This window comes from Manis pentadactyla, chromosome 1, assembly GCF_030020395.1.
Source record: "Manis pentadactyla isolate mManPen7 chromosome 1, mManPen7.hap1, whole genome shotgun sequence".
In the NCBI taxonomy this organism is placed as follows: domain Eukaryota; kingdom Metazoa; phylum Chordata; class Mammalia; order Pholidota; family Manidae; genus Manis; species Manis pentadactyla.
The window spans coordinates 93,221,777-93,245,911 of record NC_080019.1 but is presented as its reverse complement, the minus strand read 5'-3'; the positions used below and the strand labels follow the sequence as shown (position 1 = coordinate 93,245,911).

General features: G+C 35.2%; 1 protein-coding gene across 1 annotated transcript in view; it reads left to right on the top strand.

The window, feature by feature from the left end:
• KPNA4 (karyopherin subunit alpha 4) overlaps positions 1 to 24,135 on the top strand; it is a 61,223-nt gene that overhangs the window by 12,058 nt on the left and 25,030 nt on the right. Inside the window, exons 2-7 of the mRNA XM_036904064.2 lie at positions 9,675 to 9,719; positions 10,499 to 10,588; positions 10,700 to 10,729; positions 10,828 to 10,880; positions 13,484 to 13,579; positions 14,075 to 14,160. Of these exons, the coding sequence (XP_036759959.1) occupies positions 9,675 to 9,719; positions 10,499 to 10,588; positions 10,700 to 10,729; positions 10,828 to 10,880; positions 13,484 to 13,579; positions 14,075 to 14,160 (400 nt within the window). The remainder of the gene's footprint in view (positions 1 to 9,674; positions 9,720 to 10,498; positions 10,589 to 10,699; positions 10,730 to 10,827; positions 10,881 to 13,483; positions 13,580 to 14,074; positions 14,161 to 24,135) is intronic.

The window sequence follows — 24,135 nt, the reverse complement described above, 5'->3', positions numbered from 1 at the left end:
TCTCAAAACAAACCAAAAGAAAGTCCAGGCCCTTAACTGGTGAATTCTGCCAAACATTTAAAGAAGAATTAGCACCAATCCTCAAACTTAAAAAAACTGAAGAGAAGGGAACACTTCCAAACTCATTCTATGAGGCCAGAATTACCCTCGTACTAAAAGTCAAGACACTACAAGAAAACTGCAGACCAATATTCCTGCTGAATAGTGTTGTAAAAATCCTCAACAAATACTAGCAAATTGAATTCAGCAACATATTAAAAGCATTATACACCATGACCATTCCAGGACTTATCCTAGAATGCAAAGATGGTTCAATATATGAACATCAGTCAGGGTAATTTAACACATTAACAGAATGAAGGACAAAACCACATGCTGTCAATCCAGAAAAAGCATTTGGCAAAATTCAGCATTCTTACATGGTAAACACACTCAACAAACTTGGAAGGAAACTACCTCAACATAATAAAGACCAACTATGAAAAGTCCCAGCAGACATCATACACGATGGTGAAAGACTGAAAGCTTTTCCTATAAAATCAGGAACAAGGTGATACCTAACCACTTTCACCAGGTCTGTGCAGCATAATACTAACAGTCCTAGTCAGAGCAGTTAGGCAAGATAAAGAAATACAGTCATCCAGTTAGAGAGGAAAAAGTGAAATTACCATTTGTTAGCAGATGACATTATCCTACATATATAGAAAACCCTAAAGATCCACACCAAAAAAAAAAATGTTACAAGTAATAAGTGATTTAGCAAAGTTGCAAGATGTAAATTATTTTCAGAAATAGAAAAATCCATCCTAAAATTCATATAAAAAACTCAATGGACCCTGAATAGCCAATCTTGAAGAAGAAAAGTTAGAGGTCTCACATTTCCTGATTTTACTATTCAATGGGAAAAGGACAGCCTTTTCACAAATGGTGCCAGGAAAACTTGATAACCACAAGCAAAAGAGTCAAGTTATACCTTTATGTAACACCATATACAAAAATTAGCGACATGGATCAAGGATCTAAATATAATACCTAAAACAATAAAAACTCTTAGAAGAAAAAACATAGGGAAAAAACTTCATGCAAATTGGATTTGGCAGTGATTTCTTGGATATGGCAGTAAAGACATATATATATATATATATACAGGTTAGGTGCATATAGAAAACTCTGGAAATACATTTTTACCTTTATTTTCTAACTTTTCCAATAACTTGAATTTAGTACATTTTCCTATTGCTTGAATATTATTTAGTGAAACAATTACATTCTTCTACTAATAAATTGTTTCAGTACTTAGATGTGGATCATTTTAAACTGTGGTATCTGTAGAGTAGAAAACTTCTTAAAACTAATCCAATAGCTTGCCAAAGTTAAATCTGGCCTCCTACCCTGAATTTACTTTCAAACTTCTCTTATACTCAATCTCCAATAATCTTTTTACTTGTGAGAGATAAGAACTTGATTCTGCTTATGAGGGCAGTTGCCCATCACTAGTAGTGCTAATTAGAGCTTTTCTCTATTACCACTGTTAATAAATACTATTTCTGAGAAATAAATCCACAGTTTGAGTGACAATTTAACATTAAAGCACTTAAAATTTCCCTTCAGTTGTTATAAAAATAAAATTGGAATTTATTTGCTAATCACACTCAGTTTGCCAACATACATAGTATTTGGCAAAAGCATGAATAAGCACCCTGATGGCTCCTGCTCGAGACATCAGTTAGTGGTGATGAAAGGAGGGAGAAATAGGAAAGGAATTGGAAGACAGACTTCTGAAATTATGTATTTATCATTTGGTTTACCGTATTTACTGAGTTAAACAACTGTTGTACCTACCAAGTGTCTTTAAGATGTGACTGTTTGGATTGAAAATGCCAGTAACTCACTTTTCTCTCAAATGTGTAGGTTAGCTTTTTTTGACGGTTGATTTGGCTCCTTGCCTGCCTTTCCATTCCTGGCTTCTGACACTCTTCAACAGATTCTGCATGTGCCATCTTTTACAATCCTCTCCTTTTGTACGTGCTTCATTTTCTACCTGGAATGACTGTCTCTCAATGAGTTTCCATTCAGTTAAAAGATTCGGCTTGTATTTCTTTATTATTTTGCCTCTCTACTATCAAGAGCAGTATGCATATTTTAACACACTACATTTATTAGATGAGTAAAATGAAGTAACATGTTTAGAATGGTGCTTAGCACTCAGTTTTACTAAATGTTAGGCCTTACTACTATTATACTAAATTATATTTCTCTGTCATAAAAGTACTACCTCCTTAAGACCATGGATATAATGTGCCTGGTCCATAATTATTGGCAAATAAGTGATAAATATTTGAGTGATTGAGTGAATGTTTTCCAACAGGAAAAGTCTAAATAGTGATACAATAGTAATCTACGTTCAGGGGGAGGATATGTATGTTTGTGTACATATAACTTACTTTTTTCAGATAATTTTAAGGTTTTTATTGACATATCATTGATACACAATCTTATATTGGCTTCAAATGCACAACACAGTGGTTCAGCAGTTTTACCCATATTATTAAATCCTCACCTCCTATAGTGTGGTTACTATCTATCAACATAGAAAGGTGTTACAGAATCATTGACTATATTCTTCATGCTGTACTACTGTCCCCATGACCCACTTATATTGTGATTGTGAATTATTGTGCCCCTTTATCTGACTCCCCTTCCCCCCTTGGTAACCACTGGTCACTTCTCAGTGTCTGTGAGTCTGCTGCTGTTTTGTTCTTCTGCTTTGCTTTGTTTATGTATTCCACAAATAGGTGAAAACATACGGTATTTGTCTTTCCCACCTAGCTTATATCACTGAGTGTAATCCATTGTAGATCCATCCCCGTTGTTGCAAATGTAGGATTTCTTTTCTTTTTATGGCTGAATAATATTCCATTGTGTATGTATATATACCACATCTTCTTTATCCATTCACCTGTTGATGGACACTTAAGTTGCTTCCATATCTTGGCTATTGCAAGTAGTGCGGCAATAAACATAGGGGTGCATATGTCCTTTTGAGTCAGTGATCTTGTTATCTTCGGGTAAATTCTTAGAAGTGAAATTACTTGATCTAATGGCATTTCCATTTTTAGATTTTTGAGGAACCTCCATAGTGCTTTCCACAACGGTTACACCAGTTTACATTCCCGCCAACAATGTAGGGGGGTTCCCAATTCTCCACATCCTCACCAACATTTATTTCTTATCTTTTAGATAGTGGCTACTCTCAGTGGTGTGAGGTGATATCTCATTGAGGTTTTGATTTGTATTTCCCTGGTGATCAGTGTTGTGGAACATCTTTTCATGTGCCTGTGGGCCATTTGTATTTCTTCTTTGGAGAAATGTCCATTCAGGTCCTCCACCCATATTTTAATTGGTTTGTTTGTGTTTTTGGGTGTTGAGGCATATGAGTTCTTTATATATTTTGGATGTTAACCCCTTATCACATAAGTTGTTCACGAATATATTCTCCCATACTGTAGGATGCCTTTTTGTTCTGCTGATGATGTCCTTTACTGTAAGAAGTTTTTTAGTTTGGTGTAGTCCCACTTGTTCACTTTTGGTTTTGTGTCCCTTGCCTGAGGAGAGGTGTCCAGGAAAAGATTGCTCATACTTAGGTTCAAGAGATTTTTGCCTATGTTTTCTTCTAAGAGTTTTATGTTTTCATGATTTACATTCAGGTTTTTGATCCATTTCAAGTTTACTTTTGTGTATGGAGTTAGACAACTTTTTAAAAATCACTTCATCAAGATATAATTTACCATGTATAAAATTGATCCATTTTAAGTGTACAATTCAATGATTTTTGGTAAATTTTCAGAGTTGTGCGACCATTACCATAATCCAGTTTTTAGGATATATCCCATTGCCTGACAAAAAATCTTGTGCTTGATTAATTTTTGTTTTGTTTTTTGTGCTACTCCCTAAGTATTAACATGTCTTGGGCATGAGTGACTGGCTGGATGAAATAAAATCAAAGCATTATATTCCTTATCTTTTGTATGATTAACTTTAGAAAGAAATTTCTTTAGATGTTTTTCTAGTGAGATTGAGTCTTTACTGATCTAAAGCCTAACTTTTTACTCAAGAAAATTTAGACATTCAGACTTCATACAGTATATCATTACACCAGTATCTTAGAGTTTTTAAAAAAAGCTTTTGGGAAATACATTGGTGAAAGGTAATTTAGAAATTAAGTAGCCATAAATTGGAAAGAAAGTGCTAGACTTTATACCTCGTTAGAGTAGAGACAGTGCTTAATCCCTAGTGGTAGGCACATAGTAATTATTTGTTAAATTAAAAACTGCATTTTTTTTTTAAGATAGAAATACCATTCTGTGTTCTGTAGGAGTCACTTGTTTGAATTTTTTGACAATTTCTTTTCCTCTTTTGCCTGAATCTAGAATTTTGTCATTGTACTACAAACAAAAGTAAAACTTCTGGGGATCTGCCTGCACTCTACTCGCTCTTTCTCCCCTCCTTCAACCCCCCTCAGTTTATAGCCTTTGTCCTTTAGATAGCTCTTTGGCCTATAAATAAGCCTCTAGCCAATTTGGTAGCCTTTTGGTATTCAGATTGCATCTTACTGCATCAGAGTAACTTATGTGATTGTTGCACCAATACTTGTATGTAGTATGTAAAAACTCTGCTCTTTGATAAGGAAAGAATTAGCAAAAGAAGCCTTATATACACCTTTTGTGGGACTCAGAGAAATAAAAGTTCTTGATTGGAGATGGAATTGTAACTTTAAAATGTCTAAATATCTAATGCCACTGTTTAAAGTATTTGGCTTTGTAATAAAAAACATGGGTGAATGCTGCTAGTATGGTGCACAGAGTGTCTTTCTACTAATTCATTCAGTCTTCTCTTTACCTTGGAGATAATAGCTTTTTCTCAAGAGAAGAAAACTTCCTTGCTTTCTTATTCTATATTAAAGAGATTGTCAAAGCTCTTGCTTTGCAAATAAGTTTCTGTGGATAGTAATAGTTGAGAGGCTATGTCACAACTACAGCGTTAAATTGGTTTGATAAATCCATTATTAATAGTTTCAAATTGTCAGAGACTCCCATGTTTAATATTATATACTGTAATGGGGAAGATATTTTTTGGTGTAAATAAAATGCTTATGTAAATATACAGTAGTTTTGGACTTATTTAAGTTTGCTTTATTTAAAAGTTAAAATACATTATACTGTAATCTTTCTTCTTTAGATGGAATAGTTGCAAATTAAAACTTTTCTCAGATTAGAATTGCCTCTATCCCTCAGAAGTCTACCTTTTATTGAGCAATCTTTTAAGTAGTACATTTTACAGGTTTTATTTTCTGTGTGAGTCATAGGACACAGTTTTTTGTTGTTTACCAGAGTTGTTTATAGCTTTTGTATCACAATACAATGCATAGTCTTGATAATAGTACTTTTGATTTAGTATGAACCAGAGGCTTTTTTTTTTCCTGTTAAGGTATGATTGATACACACTCTTATGAAGGTTTTACATGAAAAAATAACGTGGTTACTACATTTACTCATATTATCAAGTCCCCCACCCATACCCCAATGCAGTCACTGTCCATCAGTGCAGCAAGTTGCCAGAGATCCACTATGTCCCTTCTCTGTGATTCACTGTTCTCCCCGTGATCCCCCACACCATGCGTACTAAAAATAATACCCCTCAGTCCCCTTCTCCCACCCTCCCACACCCCTCCCTTTTGCTAACCACTAGATCATTCTTGGAGTCTCTGAGTCTGCTGCCATTTTGTTCCTTCATTTTTGCTTCATTGTTATACTCCACGAATGAGGGAAATCATTGGCATTTGTCTTTCTCCGCCCATAGGCTTTCAAATGGACTTAAACCCTGTTTGGCTTTAAGACTTATGGAAAACAATATGGCTTAGTGGTTAATTGGCTTTAAGACTGTCTGAATTCTAATCTTTGTATCCCATTTCTAGCTATGTGGCCTTGACCAAGTACTTTAACTTAACCAAGTTCCCTTGTAAAAAGAAATGTTTTTTCTTCTTACCACTGAAGTCTACAATGATCAAATGATAGTGAATGTGGAAACTCTATTGTAATACTTGGCTAATTATTTTTATTCATTTTAAGCCTATCTTATTTTATTTTTTTAATTGGTATTTTTTAAATCCCTGCCTATTTGAAAGTTAAAAATGATCAGCAAAGGTTGACTTAAGGTAGAATAAATTGGTTTTGCCAAAAATTGAGGTTAAGATTTCTGCATATACAAAGTTGTGCCAGTGCATTTTGAAAAGGAATAACAACTTATTCTTTATGTTATTCCTTACATGTAGAATGTAAATTCTTGTGGGGGAGGGAAGACCAATAGGCAAGTAAAGTTACATGGACTTTACTGTATTAGAATGTGTTATTGGTGTGGAGAAAAATGAGGCAGAGAAGAGGAAGACAGAGTACACAGGGAGAGTTGCTGATGGTTAGGAAAGGGAAGACCTCACCATGGAGGTGACATTTGAAAGACTCAAAAGATGAGAGTAAACACCATAGGTAGTAAGGGAAATAGCAGTAGCCTTAGGAAATAGCAGTACCAGTAATCATAATAGCTAACACATATGTTGCATGTGCCAGGAATTGTTTAAGCACTTCACATACATTTATTTAAGCTTACAGTATCCTATGCAGTAGGTCTTTTTTACTATCCTATGAAATAGGTATTCTTCATTTTATAGACGAGAAACTAAGGCATGGAGAGGTAATAAATAATACGGCAGAAAATTGAACCCAAGCAGTTTGGCTCTGGAATCTGTCTTCTTAGGAGTTGCTGTATAGTGTATTAGTAAAGGCAGAGTCTAAGGGTAGAAAATAGGAAGGCCTGAAAACCTAGAAAAAATTACATCTTTATTTTTACTAACTTCTAACTGAAACAGTATTTCCTTCATTTAATAATGTGGCCAATAAACCTCAGTAGTTATTAAAGTTACCTGTGACTTTGTCACCACCAATAAAAATAACAATATTGTTTCAAGATATACTGAAATACCGTATGTGGTCTTCATTACTTCAAAATTATAGTAGTTATTAGACCCATTGCTAAATTGCATTTAATATAATAAATTAGCACATGGTTATAATTTGTTTTTTTATATATATTTTTAACAACTACATATCAGTATAATTGTTTTTCTTTTAAAAAATCTTATGTATTTTCTGTATTTAAAAACACTAAGAAGGTATCCATTGATTTCACCATGCTGCCAAAGGAGGCTGTGGCACACAAACATGAAGATTGTCTGATTTACTTTGGTTGCTGTGATATTGGCCAGGGGAGAATATAGAGGAGAACAGTAGAGGGAGTCAGGAGGCTTTTGCAATAATCTAGTTGAGAGATAATGGTGAGTTGAACCAGAGCAGTGTTGAAGTTGGTGGTGATATATATGGATTTCTGATAAGTTTTGAAGGTTGAACCAATAGGATTTGCTAATAGGTTGAATGTATAATGTGAGAGAAAAAGAAGCAGCAAGGATGGTGCCAAGGTTTTTCGTCTGTGAACAGGAAGAATAGAGTTGTCATTTGCTGAAAATCTCTTGATGAAATTTTTTGTTGTTGTTTCATTAATCTACAGTTACATGAGGAACGTTATGTTTACTAGGTTCCCCCCTTCAGCAAGTCCCCTCACATACCCCATTACAGTCACTGTCTGTCAGCGTAGTAAGGTGCTGTAGATTCACTACTTGTCTTCTCTGTTGCACAGCCCTCCCCGTGCCTCCCCCCACATTATACATGCTAATCATAATGTCCCCTTTCTTCCCCCCAACCCCCTTATCCCTCCCTTCCCACCCATCCTTCCCAGTCCCTTTCCCTTTGGTAACTGTTAGTCCATTCTTGGGTTCTGTGATTCTGCTGCTGCTTTGTTCCTTCAGTTTTTCTTTGTTCTTATACTCCACATATGAGTGAAATCATTTGGTACTTGTCTTTCTCTGCCTGGCTTATTTCACTGAGCATAATACCCTCTAGCTCCATCCATGTTGTTGCAAATGGTAGGATTTGTTTTCTTCTTATGGCTGAATAATATTCCATTGTGTATATGTTCCACATCTTCTTTATCCATTCATCTACTGATGGACACTTAGGTTGCTTCCATCTTGATGACATTTTTAATCTATAATTTTGGATATAGCATAAATTTTTAAACAGTAACATAAGACTTATAAAATACAAAGGTACAAAGAGTAAAAGAACCCATAATCTCACCCCCAAATGAACTACGTGAGATGGAATAGAGTACATATGTTTATTGAAGATCAAACGTTCAGTTTCAGATATGAATTTGAGATACTCATTAGGCATGTGTTGTTCCAGGCGAAAGGGGTTTTCCACACTGGGCAGGTTCACTGTGAATTTGATGAAACCAAATAATGACAGCAGAACGTTGTGGGTAAAAAGGGACTCATACCAAGCTTTATTCTTAAGGCAGTCACCCGGCTATGTACAAATGGCCAGCCCCTTTCCATCTCTGGCCCAGCTACAGCCTCTGCTCCCCAGGCACTGCCTTTGCTGGTAGCTTAGTCTCCTGCTCCCCAGTACAGGATTCTTTTCTCCCTTCCTGGCACCAGGGCTCAGCGGCTTCCCTCTGCCTGCCTCCCCTCTCTTCTGCTTCCCAGCACAGGTCTCTGCTACTTCTGCCTCCTGCTCCCCTCTGCCCTTCTCCCCTTCTCCCTGGCCCACCCCCTTCCTTATGTGACTGACAGTTTGCTCTAGGTAGGCAGCTCTGTCAGCAGGTTAAACAGCTCACTGTCAATGGGCATGCAAGCAGGCTAAGTATGTATACAACAATGGGAAATACTAGAATCAGGAGAATCTTGGCCATAAAATTTCCATTTTCCTTTCAACATCAAAGTATTACTTTGTGACTTGATACTTACACTTAATTTGTCTTGCTTTATGCAATTATTAGAAAGAATGAGAACATATACAAAGAAAAAGAACGTGAATTTGTATTGTTTTTGAGCATTTAGATGTTTTACAGTCAGCATGTGTCCATGAGTTAGGTAACTTTAAAATGAGAAAAACACATGTTAACAGATTAGAGAATGGTTACAGCATGTGATAGAGTAAGTATGTGGTCATTATCAGAAAGAATGAAATAGATCTGCATATACTGCCATAAAAGAACTATAAAATCTGTAAGTAAAGAAAAATAAGGTGAAGAACAGAATAAATAGATGAGTTACAATCACAGTAAATCTAACACAGTGAAATTTACCTTCAGAGAAAGAGACTGGATAGGCAGGAAGATTACCGCTTTTTTAAAAAATGAATCTAATAACCTTATCCACATATTACTTATTCAAGTGTCATAGTTCATATAGGTGGTGAGCTTAGGTTCTTTTATTATTTGTATCTTTGTATTTTTATAATTCTTATGTTACAGTTTTAAAATTTTATGATATATCTGCTATAGATCTATTGATATCAAAGAGATGTTTAATATTTGAGAATGTAAATGAAATGAATATAGTAAATCTATATAAGTAAATCTTTATTATGAATAAAATATGACTATGTACATATATGGCTAGAAGAAAAGATTAAGGAATGTATATCAAAATAGTGGGTTTTTTTGGGTGATGGAATTTGAGGTGATTTTTAAAATATATATATATTTTTAATTTTCTGTAGACTATGAGAAGACAACGAAATGAAGTTGTAGTTGAATTAAGAAAGGTAAGTCTGATTAATGGGTATTTTCAATCTTAATTCTAACAACATTACATCATAAACAGAAGATATCAAATGTGTATTAATCTCAAGTGCTTAGTATTTCTTTCTCTTTTGAAAACTGAAAGATTTCACTAAATTTGACAAGTTATTGAAGTTGGCAAGATATAACTTGTCCACTATCCAAAAATACAGATAAATGATCACTTTTTCTTCTATAATTTTAATGATTTATATAAAGCATAAGTCATAGCTATACAGTTTTACTAAATAGTTATAAGTAGTAGTTATGCCCTGAAAATAATTTATTTATAAATTTCGTCAATCTTTCAAGCATAAAGTAGGATCCAGTTGAGAATATATATTTGTCCCTAACATTTTAAGTGAAATTCAAGTGGCCCTTTAGTTTTGTAAGGCATTGTTGATTTCTGCCTGACTTTGAACTGCCCCACTTTTCCTTTGACTTTGTTTTTAGGTGATTAAAGAGAAGCTCCCAGATGATATATAAAATGGTTTAGGACTTTTAAATAAATATATAAGTTTGGTTCTGGCTTAAACTGTACACTATCCTTTAAATTTTTTTTCCTTTAAATTTTTTTTTGTTGTTTTTTTAGTTTGTTTTTACATAGTTCACGGGTCATTAAAACTGTGATATTTGGGGTTTGGAGCTCAAATTAGCATTTGCGGTTTACTTTTAAAAAGCACTTACTTCATTTTGTAGGTGCAGAATTACCTAATCGTAATTGCTTTTCTTATTTAATGGGAATTGATTTCTTTATTTTAAGAATAAAAGAGATGAACATCTCTTAAAGAGAAGGAATGTGCCACATGAAGATATCTGTGAAGATTCTGATATAGATGGTGATTATAGAGTGGTAAGTTATTATTATTCTGGTAATTAAAACTACCAGTGAAAGATCTTATATAAATATACAATTTTAAAGGTGTTTTCTTTTAACTTAGTTTTCTCTTTAACTTTTTCCCAGCAAAATACCTCTTTAGAAGCTATTGTTCAAGTAAGTTGAGTTTTATTTTCTCTCTTTATTTGTATTTCTCAGACTTAAAAACTAATTACTATGTATCTACATCAGAAAATTTTTTTCTTTTTTAATAGAATGCTTCAAGTGATAACCAAGGAATTCAGTTAAGTGCAGTTCAAGCTGCTAGGTAAGTTAAATTTTGAGGACATATTTAAGTTGTATAACTTACACTGTTCTGTTTTGGGTTTTCTATATATATCAGACCTTTCATTCATATTTAACCTTCATGACAAGCAATAAATGAAAGTCATAAACCAATGAAATTTATTTTTAAAATTATTCTCTGATTTAGAGTTCAAATTGGTAGCCATTTTCTAAATTCACAAATACACTGAAGCTAATTTAGTTTGGATAATATGTATGGTTGCTAGGGAAGAGTTGATTTAACAGGTTAATGCCATAGAATAATAGAAAAACTCTTTATTATTTATAAAATTATAAAGCTTCACCTTTTACTGATTCATAGGTTTAATTTTATAAAAAGTCAGATTGTTCAGGTCCCACCCAGGTAGCTAATTCTTCTCACAGTCTTGATATTGATCAAACAGTAAATTGAGTTAGAGTTTACTGTAGTAGTGTACTGGCAAGTAGACATTAAGATTTAGAGATGCAAAGACTCCCTGTCTCTTTCCAGGTAGAAATACTAAATTGTTTTGCAGATTTCTGTTGTGAAACCTACACTCTCATATTTAAAAGAAGGACCAAAAAACTTATTACTGAGACCTTAGATATTAATAAATTGATTGGGGAAGACATGGTTGTATCATAGTAGTTGCTTTGCATATTTTTAAATACAACACACTATGTTACAGTTACCAGTAGGAAAGGGACACTTAAGCAAGAATGTGATCCTAATTACAGAATTTCAAAATGGAAAGAGATTTTGCAGGTCCATCCAATATCTTATGCAGTGTATGAATCTCTTATGTTTATTAGACTTTTCCTACTTTTGTGTATTCACTTTAAGTAATGTAGAATAGATAGGAATTATAGAATTACAGTTCTTGTCCACTATAGGTAAAAGAACTTAGGACTTTTTTATGTAGAAAGACAATCACAGAGGTATTCACATCTCAAAATGACAAACTAATGTTTATAGGAAGAATGATTAAGATTGATATGTTGTGCTCACCACTGGCCAGAGTTTTTTGCTAGTTTTGGAGCAGCTTTCTGTAACATGAGTTCTGCAAGATAATTGAAGCCCTAAAGCCACTAAGGCATAGATTCTCAAAATAAGGTCTGTGGATCCCTAGAAGATCCTGAGACAACTTTAGGGGGTATACAAGATCAAACCTATTTTCACAGTAATTCTAAGACTATTTGCCTTTTTTCATTATGTTATCATTTACATTAATGTTCCAAAAACAACTGTGAGTCAAAACATATTGGTACCTCAGCACAGATCAAGAGAGTGGCACCAAACTGATTTTTTATTATATTAGCACTCAAAGAAAAAAGGCCATTCCTTTTTAAAAATATCCTCAATGAAAAAAATGAATAAATCTGGAACCTTGATTAAGAAAGACTAGGTTATTTCCTACTTTGTGTTAACACCCTGTGTTACAGGAAACGCTGTGTATGATAAAAGCATGTGGTAAAATTCATGCTCTTTAAAAAGTTTAGAACTTAATTAGGAAGGCAAAACTGTATAGAAATAGCGATACTCAACAACAAATGTAGGCATATGCTATGTAAATATTCTTGAAATTCAAAAAGGGTATTGTGAAAACAGAACCTGAAATGCTCTTAAATAGTTAGAGTTTGAACAGATAGAAAAGAGGGCAGTCCAAGTGTAGGGAATAGGATGTGAAGGGCCTGGAAATGAGATTGAAATGGTGGACAGACAGCTGATCTATTGTTGAATTACAAAGAATAAAATTATGGTTAAGATGGAACCAGTTTGTGGAGTGGTTTAAAGCTAGGCCAAGGAGTTTACATTGAAAGGGTAGTAAATAAGCAGGCATCACTTGATTTATATAGGGAAATTATCTGATTAAGCTTTCTTAAACATTGCGTCTGTATAGTAGTACAGGGAATTCAAATGGGTGAAGATTTGTGTTAAGCCACATTGAAGACTTCTCAGCTAAATCTACAGTCTACCACACATATGCTTGAATGGGCATTGAGTATTGTTTTACCCTATAAACTCCATTGAGCAAGGATGTGTCTGTCTTGTTCACTTTCATATCTCTAGTATCTCTGTAGATACTTCCCTGTGTATTGCTGTGCTGATCCCATTTCACTTTGCTGAGAATGTTGTTGAGCCTTTACATTTGATTCAGTATGTATAGCAGGATGAAGTATTAGACACTAGTGTCAGCTATAAACTTGTTTAGCTGCCTTTGTCCTTTGGCTCTGTTGTGATCTACTAGTATGAATAATTTGGGATAGTTTAGTGACCTCTGAATTGCTTTCTTAGCAAGGTAAAGACCATGTTGAGAGAATCTGCCCACTTTTTTCCTTTGACCTCAAAATTAAGTTAAAAGGTAACACATATAAAACAGTTGTCTTTTTATAAACTTTGATGGAATAATATTATTGTACTAATAAAAAAGGTGACAAATTGGTTCATATCTGCCATTTCTGATTATATAAATTTCTCAAGTAACTTTCAGAGGGTGTTTGTGCCAGATATTCAGATTTATTATAATTGCTCTATCAAATATGAATTTGAATTGAAATATATGTCATCAAGTTTTACAAGGGGTATAATATTTCTCTCTCTCATAGGAAGCTTTTGTCCAGTGATCGAAATCCACCAATTGATGACTTAATAAAATCTGGAATATTGCCTATTTTAGTCCATTGTCTTGAAAGAGATGACAAGTAAGTACATTATTTTAAGAAATAATTTAGAATGTATCCTTTGTAGAAAACAAGGTTTCTAGTACTCAATCTGATCTTTAAAGGAAAAGATGAAGGGCTGTGATACAGAGTTGAAAAGCCAAAGTGAAAAACAGAGCAAAGTGTGTTTACACCAAGAGGTGAAGGTAAAGGCCAAAGAGGAACTTGAGAATGACACCCTTAACTTTTAAGCTTTGAAAATTGGCAAGAACTAGTTAGGCGAGATAGGTACTTAAGAAAACTATTTGGGTAGTAATATGCAGATATATAAATACAGAGGTCTTACTAAAAGTAAAAAGGACACCTGAGTAAGTTGTGTTTTTTATACTAAAGAGATACTGATAGTTTAAAAAGTGCTGGGTGCATAGATACCTTTTGAAACAAAATATTTAATAACTTTAAAATGCTAGATGGGAGGAATGTTTGGTAGATATTTGAGCCAATTCTTTACTGTTTAAAATTACTTGTTTTTTGTAGTCCTTCTTTACAGTTTGAAGCTGCATGGGCTTTGACAAACATTGCATCTGGAACCTCTGAGCAAACACAAGCAGTAGTTCAGTCCAGTAAGTTGATTATTAACAGTAAAGATTGTGATTTTTGAAAAAGAAGTTAGTAAAAAAACAAAGTGATTCTCCTAAAAAAAAAGAGCTATTTATATTTTAAAATAATAGTTACTGAATAGCACGTAGAGTTGTTGAAATAAGCCAACTTTACATATGTTACTTTAATCATCTTTTTCCAGTGACTGACACTCTATTTTAAAAATTTCATTGATTCTAAATCTGAGAACAATTCCTAATTATGGTACCAGATTATATTGTTGTAGTTATACCTTGTGTATAGGACATCTTAGAAATAAACGTGTTTTCCCTATAGCCATATTGCCTCTTGGCCTCTCTCCTTGAGATTCCCATCATACATTTTAGAGAAATGTTCTTTTATAAAATAAAATAGTCTTACTGAAAGAATGGGTGAAATTTTTTTCATTGTTACAATAGGATTGATTTTCTTCTATGTTCCAAGAGATACAAGTGGGAAATTATTATTGGAAGTAATAACCTGAGTATATTGCTATTATGAACACTATTTGATTGATTCTTCTACCAAACAAATTAATAATTTTAAAGAAGGAACTTTTAAAATCATCTTCCAATATGTATGCAATATACTTGGCTAAGCTTATTAAAATCTTAAGCACTCACATCTGTGTAATTTTGAAGGGGAGCAAAGCTGTTACCCAAGTAAGCACTCTGTTGTATAGACATCTGTGTTGTGATATTGCTTAGATAATTACCTTACGTCTTAATAAAATTGGTTTGATTTTGGGTTCAGGAGGTTTTTGTTTTTGTTTTTGTAGGGGTTGGTTTTATACAGTTGACTGTTCAGTAAATTTTATCATCTGAAGACAGTGTCTTAATCTCTCACAGTTTTTCCTTTCTGGTTTTTTTTTTTTGTATCATTAATCTACAATTATATGAGCGACACTATGGTTACTACAGTCTCCCCTCATCAAGTCCCCACTACATACCCCATTACAGTCACTGTCCATCAGTGTACTGAGATGCTGCAGAATCACTACTGGTCTTCTCTGTGTTGTAGAGCCCTCCCCGTGCCCCCTACCCCCTACATTATGTCTGCTAATCATAGTGTCCCTTTTCCCCCCTTGTCCCCTCCCTTCCCACCCATCCTCCCCAGTCCCTTTCCCTTTGGTAACTGTTAGTCCATTCTTGGGTTCTGTGAGTCTGCTGCTGTTTTGTTCCTTCAGTTTTTTTCTTTGTTCTTATACTCCACATATGAGTGAAATCATTTGATACTTGTCTTTTTCCACCTGGCTTATTTCACTGAGCATAATACCCTCTAGCTCCATCCAAATCATTGTAAATGGTAGGATTTGTTTTCTTTTTATGGCTGAATAATATTCCATTGTGTATATGTGCCACATCTTCTTTATCCATTCATCTACTGATGGACACTTAGGTTGCTTCCATTTCTTGGCTGTTGTAAATAGTGCTGCGATAAACATAGGGGTGTATGTGTCTGTTTGAAACTGGGCTGCTGCATTCTTAGGGTAAATTCCTAGGAGAAGAATTCCTGGGTCAAATGGTATTTCTATTTTGAGTTTTTGAGGAAACTCCGTACTGCGTACTGCTTTCCACAATGGTTGAACTAATTTACATTCCCACCAGCAGTGTAGGAGGGTTCCCCTTTCTCCACATCCTCACCAACATTTGCTGTTTTTAGTCTTTTCAGTACTGGCCATCCTTACTGGTGTGAGGTGATATATCATTGTGGTTTTAATTTGTATTTCCCTGATGATTAGCGATGTGGAGCATCTTTTCATGTGCCTGTTGGCCATCTGAATTTTTTCTTTGGAGAACTGTCTCTTCATATCCTCTGCCCATTTGTTAACTGGGCTACTTGCTTTTTGGGTGTTGAGGCGTGTAAATTCTTTATATATTTTGGGTGTTAACCCTTTGTCAGATATGTCATTTACAAATATATTCTCCCATACTGTAGGATGCCTTTTTGTTCTGTTGATGGTGTCCTTTGCCATACAGAAACTTTTTAGTTTGATGTAGTCCTATGAGTTCATTTTTGCTTTTGTTTCTCTTGCTCGAGGAGACGCGTTCAGGAAGAAGTTGCTCATGCTTATATTCAGGAGATGTTTGCCTATGTTGTCTTCTAAGAGTTTTATCGTTTCATGACTTACATTCAAATTTTTAATCCATTTTGAGTTTATTTTTGTGTATGGGGTTAAACAATAATCCAGTTTCATTCTCTTGCATGTAGCTGTCCAGTTTTGCCAACACCAGCTGGCGAAGAGGCTGTCGTTTCCCCATTGTATATCCTTTTCTCCTTTATCATATATTAATTGACCATATATGGTTGGGTTTATATCAGGGCTTTCTAGTCTGTTCCATTGGTCTATGGGTCTGTTCTTGTGCCAGTACCAAATTGTCTTGATTACTGTGGCTTCGTAGTAGAGCTTGAAGTGGGGGAGTATAATCCCCCCAGCTTTATTCTTCCTTCTCAAGATTGCTTTGGCTATTCAGGGTCTTTTGTGGTTCCATATGAATTTTAGAATGATTTTCTCTAGTTCATTGAAGAATGCTGTTGGTATTTTGATAGGAATTACATTGAATCTGTAGATTGCTTTAGGCAGGATGGCCATTTTGACAGTATTAATCCTTCCTATCCATAAGCACGGAATGTGTTTCCATTTATTGGTATCTTTAATTTCTCTCATGAGTGTATTGTAGTTTTCAGAGTATAGGTCTTTCACTTCCTTGGTTAAGTTTATTCCTAGGTATTTTATTCTTTTTGATGCAACTGTGAATGGAATTGTTTTCCTGATTTCTCTCTCTGCTAGTTCATTGTTAGTATATAGGAATGCCATAGATTTCTGTGTATTAATTTTGTATCCTGCAACTTTGCTGAATTCAGATAATAGATCTAGTAGTTTTGGAGTGTATTCTTTAGGGTTTATTATGTGCAATATCATGTCATCTGCAAAACAGGGACAGTTTAGCTTCTTCCTTGCCAATATGGTTTCTTTGTGTTGTCTGATTGTCGTGTCTAGGACCTCCAGTGCTATGTTGAATAAAAGTGGGGAGAGTGGGCATCCTTGTCTTCTTCGTGATCTTAAAGGAAAAGCTTTCACCTTCCTGCTGTTAAGTATAGTGTTGACTGTGAGTTTGTCATATATGGCCTTTATTATGTTGAGGTACTTGCCCTCTGTACCCATTTTGTTGAGAGTTTTTATCATGAATGGATGTTGAATTTTGTCCAATGATTTTTCAGCATCTATGGAGATGATCATGTGTTTTTTTGTCCTTCTTTTTGTTGATGTGGTGGATGGTGTTGATTGATTTTCAAATCTTGTACAATCCTTGCATTCCTAGAATAAATCCTGCTTGATCATGATGGATGATCTTTTTGATGTAATTTTGAATTCAGTTTGAGTATTTTTGCATCTATGTTCATGAGGGATATTGGTCTGTAGTTTTCTTTTTTTGTGGTGTCTTTGCCTCATTTTGGTGTTAGAGTGATGGTGGCTTCATTGAATTCCCGTTTCTTCTACTCTTTGGAAAACTTCAGGCGGATGATATAAGGTCTTCACTAAATGTTTGATAAAATTAAGCAGTGAAGCCATCTGGTCCAGGAGTTTTGTTCTTAGGTAGTTTTTTGATTACTGATTCAATTTTGTTGCTGGTAATTGGTCTGTTCAGATTTTCTGTTTCTTCCTTGGTCAGCCTTGGAAGGTGTATTTTTCTAGAAAATTGTTCATTTTTTCTAGGTTATCCAGTTTGTTGGCATATAATTTTTCATAGTATTCTCTAATATTCTTTGTATTTCTGTGGTGTCTGTAGTGATTTTTCTTTTCTCATTTCTGATTCTGTTTATGTGTGTAGACTCCTTTTTTCTTGATAAGTCTGGCTAGGGGTTTATCTATTTTGTTTGTTTTCTCAAAGAACCAGCTCTTGCTTTCAGTGATTTTTTTCTATTGTTTTTTTTTTTTCTTCTCAATTTTATTTATGTCTGCTGTAATCTTTATTATGTCCCTCCTTCTACTGAGTTTGGGCCTCATTTGTTCTTTTTCTAGTTTTGTTAATTGTGAGTTTAGACTGTTCGTATGGTATTGTTCTTTCCTGAGGTAGGTCTGTATTGCAATATACTTCCCTCTTAGCACCGCCTTCACTGCATGCCACAGATTTTTCATAGTTGAATTATTGTTGTCATTTTTCTCCATTCATTGCTTGATCTCTGTTTTTGGCCACTGATCCATTGGTTATTTAGGAGCATACTGTTAAGCCACCATGTGTTTGTAGGCTTTTTCATTTTCTTTGTGTAATTTATTTCTAGTTTCATACCCTTGTGATCTGAGAGACTGGTTGGTACAATTTCAATGTTTTCGAATTTACTGAGGGTCTTTTTGTGGTCTAGTATATGATCTATTCTTGTAAATGTTCCATGTGCACTTGAGAAGAATGTGTATCCTGCTGCTTTTGGGTGTAGAGTTCTGTAGATGTCTGTTAGGTCCATTTGTTTGAATGTGTTGTTCAATGCCCCTGCCTCCTTACTTATTTCCTGTCTGGTTGATCTGTCCTTTGGAGTGAGTGGAGTGTTGAAGTCTCCTAGAATGAATGCATTGCATTCTATTTCCCCTTTTAATTCTGTTAGTGTTTGTTTCACATGTGTAGGTGCCTCTGTTGGGTGTATGGATATTTATAATAGTTATATCGTCTTTATCATTGATTGACCCCTTTATCATTATGTAATGTCCACCTTTGTCTTTTGTGATTTTCTTTGTTTTAAAGTCTATTTTGTCTGATACAAGTACTGCAACTCCTACTTTTTTATCCCTATTAGTTGCATGAAATATCTTTCTCCATCCTTTCACTTTTAGTCTGTGTTTTGCGTTTGAAGCGAGTCTCTTGTAGGCAGTATATAGTTGGGTCTTGTTTTTTTATCCATTCAGTGACTCTATATCTTTTGATTGGTGCATTCAGACCATTTACATTTATGGTGATTATTGATAGGTATGTACTTAGTGCCATTGCAGGCTTTTGATTCATGGTTACCAAAGGGTTCAAGGCTAACTTCCTTACTCTCTAAGAGTTTAACTTAACTCACTTAGTATGCTGTTACAAACACAATCTAAAGGTTCTTTTTTTCGCCCCCCCCTCTCCTTTTCTTCTTCCTCCATTGTTTATATATTACATATCATATTCTATACTCTTTTCCTATCCCTTTTTATTACCTCTGGTGACAAATATTTAACCTTAGGAACACTTCCATCTATAGCAGTCCCTCCAAAATACACTGTAGAGATGGTTTGTGGGAGCTAAACTCTCTCAGCTTTTGCTTATCTGGAAATAGTTTAATCCCTCCTTCAAATTTAAATGATAATCTTGCCAGATAAAGTATTCTTGGTTTGAGGCCCTTCTGCTTCATTGCATTAAATATATCATGCTTCTGGCCTATAAGGTTTTTGTTGCGAAGTCTGATGGTAGCCTGATGGGCTTTCCTTTGGTTGTGATGTTATTTCTCTCTCTGACTGCTTTTAATAATCTGTCCTTTGATCTTTGCCATTTTGATTATTATATGTCTTGGTGTTGTCCTCCTTGGTCCCTTGTGTTGGGAGATCTGTTGATCTCCATGGCCTGAGAGACTATCTCCTTCCCCAAATTGGGGAAGCTTTTAGCAATTGCTTCCTCACAGACACTTCCTATCCCTTTCTCTCTCCTTCTTCTTCTGGTACCCCTATAATACAAATATTGTTCTGTTTGGATTGGTTACACAGTTCTCTCAGTATCCTTTCATTCCTAGAGATCTTTTTTTCTCTCTGTGCCTTAGCCTCTTTATATTCCTCTTCCCTAGTTTCTGTTTCATTTATTGTCTCTTTCACCATATCTAATTTGCTTTTAATACCCTCCATTGTGCTCTTCAATGATTGGATCTCCATCCTAATTCGTTCCTGAGTTCTTGAATATTTTTCTGTAATTCCATGAGCATGTTTATGATTTTTATTTTGAAATCTCTTTCAGGAAGATTTATTAATTCAGTCTCACTCAGTCCTTTCTCTGGTGGTGTGATTTTGCTCTGAACCAAGTTCCTTTGACGTTTCATATTTGTATGTGGCACCCTCTTGTGCCCAGAAGCTCTACTCTCTGGAGCTGCTCATCCCCTGGAGTAATGTGGGGGGTCGCAGGGGTGTGGTGCTGGTGTTAGGGGGAGGAAAGAGCTATTCCCTGCTTCTCGGCTGCTATGCCTGTCTCCACTGCCAGAACCACTGGGCCGAACACACAGGTTTAAGCCTCTATTCATTGTGTTTGTAGCTGCCGTAGGTGGGGCTTCCCTCTTGCTGGCCTGATGCCAGGGCAGGGGCTGCCAGTTTGCGAGCCAGGTGCAGGCTAGCCAGGAGGAAGGCACAGCAGGCTGAGCATCACGTTGGGGGCCTTTGGAGCTGTGTAGCCAGCCAGGGGGATGCAGCGCCTGTAGATCATTTAAGCTCCCAACCTGCTGGGCCGAGAGCACCCAGACAATTTTGTCTACCTGCCCTTTCTCCTGAGCAGTAAGCTCTCTGCTATCCTTGCCCCTTTAGCAGCCCTCTCGCTATTAGGAAGTCTCTCAGACTGCCCACCCAGATCAGCTGGATATGAATTCCTATTTTCCAAAAGCAGCTGGAATCTCTGTCTCTCGAGGTGTTCCGCCTGTCTTAGCTTTCCAATGCCACTACTTACCAGAGCACCATGCAGTGTAGGGTCATTCTCCCAGAGCAGATCTCCACAGCTAGGTGTAGGTGTTCAGCAGTCCCAGGCCTCCACTCCCTCCCTGCTCTGTTCCTCTTCCTCCCACCGGTGAGCTGGGGTGGGGGAAGGGCTTCAGTGCCTCTGGGTCACAGCTTTGGTATGTTACCCTGTTCCGTGGGGTCTGCTCTTTTCTCCAGGTATATGCAGTCTGGTGCAGCCTTCTTTCCTGTTGCTCTTTCAGGATTCGTTGTATTAATTATATTTTCGTATTATATGTGGTAGGAGGAGGTCTCTGTCTCACCTCTCATGTCGCCATCTTTAATCCCATCTGTATAAGTCTTTATATATTTGGATATTAACCCCTTATCAGTTACATGAATTGCAAATATCTTCTGATTCAACAGATTACCTTTTTATTTTGTTGATGGTTTCCTTTGCTGTGCAGAAGCTTCTAAGTTTGATGTGATCCTATTTGTTTAATTTTGCTTTTGTTGCCATTATCTCTGGGTACAAAAAAATACTGGCAAGAGCAAAGTCAGGGGGCTTACTAACAATATTTTCTTCTAAGATTTTTATGGTTTCTGGTCTAAAGTCTTAAAATCTATTTTGAGTTAATTTTTGTGTATGTATAAGATAGTGGTGCAGTTTCATTCGTTTAACATGTTGCTGTCTAGTTTCCCCTGAATCATTTATTGAAGAGACTCTTTTCCCAATGGTGTATTTCATCCTTTGTCATAAATTAATTGACCATATATGCTTGGGTTTATTTCTGGGCTATTGTGTTTCATTGATCCGTGTATCTGTTTTTATGCCAATACCATATTTGATGGCTATAGCTTTATAATATAGTTAGAAGTCAGAGACATTGATATCTCCAGCTTTGTTCTCCTTTCTTAAGATTGCTTTGGCTATTTGGGTCTTTTGTGGTTCCATATAAATTTTAGAATTATTTGTTCTAATTCTGTGAAGGAAAAAAAGGTGCTATTGGTATGTTGATAGGGATTGCATTGAATCTATAGATTGAGTATTATGGACATTTTAACAATATTAATTCTCCCAAGCCATGAACACAGAGTATCTTTCCATTTATTTGTGTTGTCTTCATTTTCTTTCATCAGTGTCATTGCAGCGTACAGGTCTTCCGTCTCCTTGGTTAAATTGATTCCTAGGTATTTTCTTTTTGGTGCAATTGTAAATGAAGCTTGCTTTCTTAGTTTCTCTTGCTGATAGCTTGTCAGTATATAAAAATGCAACAGATTTTTTATACATTGATTTTGTGTCCTGCAATATTAGTGAAATCATTTATTAGTTTAACTGCTTTTTGATAGAAACTTTACTTTTTCTATACATAAAACCATGTTGTCCACAAATAGGTAACAGTTCTACATCTTCCCTTCCAGTGTGGATGCCTTTTATTTCTTTTTCTTCCCTAATTGCTCCAACTAGAATTTCAGTACTCTGTTGAATAAAAGTGGTGAGAGTGGGCATCCTTGTCTTGTTTCTGATCTTAGAGGAAAGGCTTTCAGTTTTTCACTGTTATGTATGATGTTAGCTGTGGGCTTATCACATATTGCCTTTTTCATGTTGAGATATTATTTTCTGTCTGAATCCACTTTGTTGAGATTTTTTGTCGTAAATACATGTTTTGTTAAATGCTTTTTCTGCATCTATTGAGATGATCATATGATTCTTGCCCTTCATTTTGTTAATGTGGTTTATCACATTGATTTGTAGATGGATGTTGAGCCATCCTTGCATACCTGGAATAAATCCCACTTGATCATGATGTATAATCTTTTTCTTGTGCTGTTGAATTTGGTTTGCTAATATTTTGTTGAGGATTTTGCATCTATGTTCATCAAGAATGTTGGCCTATAATTTGGAATCATGGTAATGCTGGCCTCTTAAAAGAGTTTGAGCGAGTTCTCTCTTTTTCAGTTTTTTGGAACAGTTGGAGAAGTGTAGGTATTGAATCTTCTTTGAATGGTAGAATTCATCAGCGAAGCAGTCTGGTCCTGGACTTCTGGGTTTTTTAGGTTTTTGATTACTGGCTGAATCTCTTTGCTCGTAATCAGTCTATTCAGATTTTCTGTTTCGTGTGGTTCAGTCTTGGAAGATTGTATGTTCTAGAAATTTATTCATTTCTTCTAGGTTGTACAGTTTGTTGGCATAATTGCTAACAGTAGTCTCTTTAGATCTTTTGTTTTTCTTTGGTATCAGTTATAAGTTCCCCTCTCATTTCTAATTTTATTTGTGCCCTTTTTTTCTTCATCTAACTAAAGGTTTATCAATTTTATCTTTTCAAAGAAGCAACTCTTAGTTTCATTGATGTTTTCTATTGTCTTCTTAGTCTCTTTCATTTATTTCTGCTCTGATCTTTATTATTTCCTTCCTTCAACTTGTTAGGGACTTCATTTGCTCTTCTTTTTCTAGTTCCTATGGGTTTAGATTTACGGTGTTAGAAAATTTTCTCAAGATGTAGGCCTGCATTGCTATGAACTTCCCTTTTAAAACTGCCTCTACTGTATTCTATACATCTTGATATGTTGTGTTCTACTTTTCATTAGTCTGGGGTATCTTTTTATTTCTCTTTTTTTTTCTTCATTTACTCATTCATTGGTTGTTCTGTAGCACACTGTTAATTCTCCACATATTTATGACTTTCCAGTTTTCTTTTATAATTGATTTTCAGTTTCATACCATCGTGGTCTGAAAAGATGCCTGACATAATTTCAGTCATCTTTTTTATTGAGACTTGTTTTTTGGCCTAACATATGATTTTTCCTGGAATAAGCTCCTTGTACTCTTGAGAAGAACATGTATTTTGCTGCTTTGGGGTGAAATATTCTGTATATATCCAGCCTAATATGTTAAGACCAGTGTTTCCATATTGATGTCTCAACTGTCTGAGGTATCCCACTGATTGTCAATGGGGTATTAAAGTCCTCTACTATTATCACATAGCTGTTAATTTCTTCCTTTAGGTCTATATTTTAGGTGTTCTGTGTTGAGTGCATAAATATTTACACATGTTACATTTGTGTAAGGATTCACATTACAGACTTTATCATTATGTAATGCCAATCTCTACCTTTCATTACAGTCCATTTTAAAGTCTGTTTTGTCTGATACACATATAGTTCCCAGCTTTCTTTTGGTTTCCATTCATATAAAACATCTTTTCCATCCCTTTACTTTAACTCTGAGTCCATATATCTAGGTTTGTCTCTTGTAGGCAGCATATAAATGGTTCTTATTTTTTATCCTTTCAACCATTTGATTGGA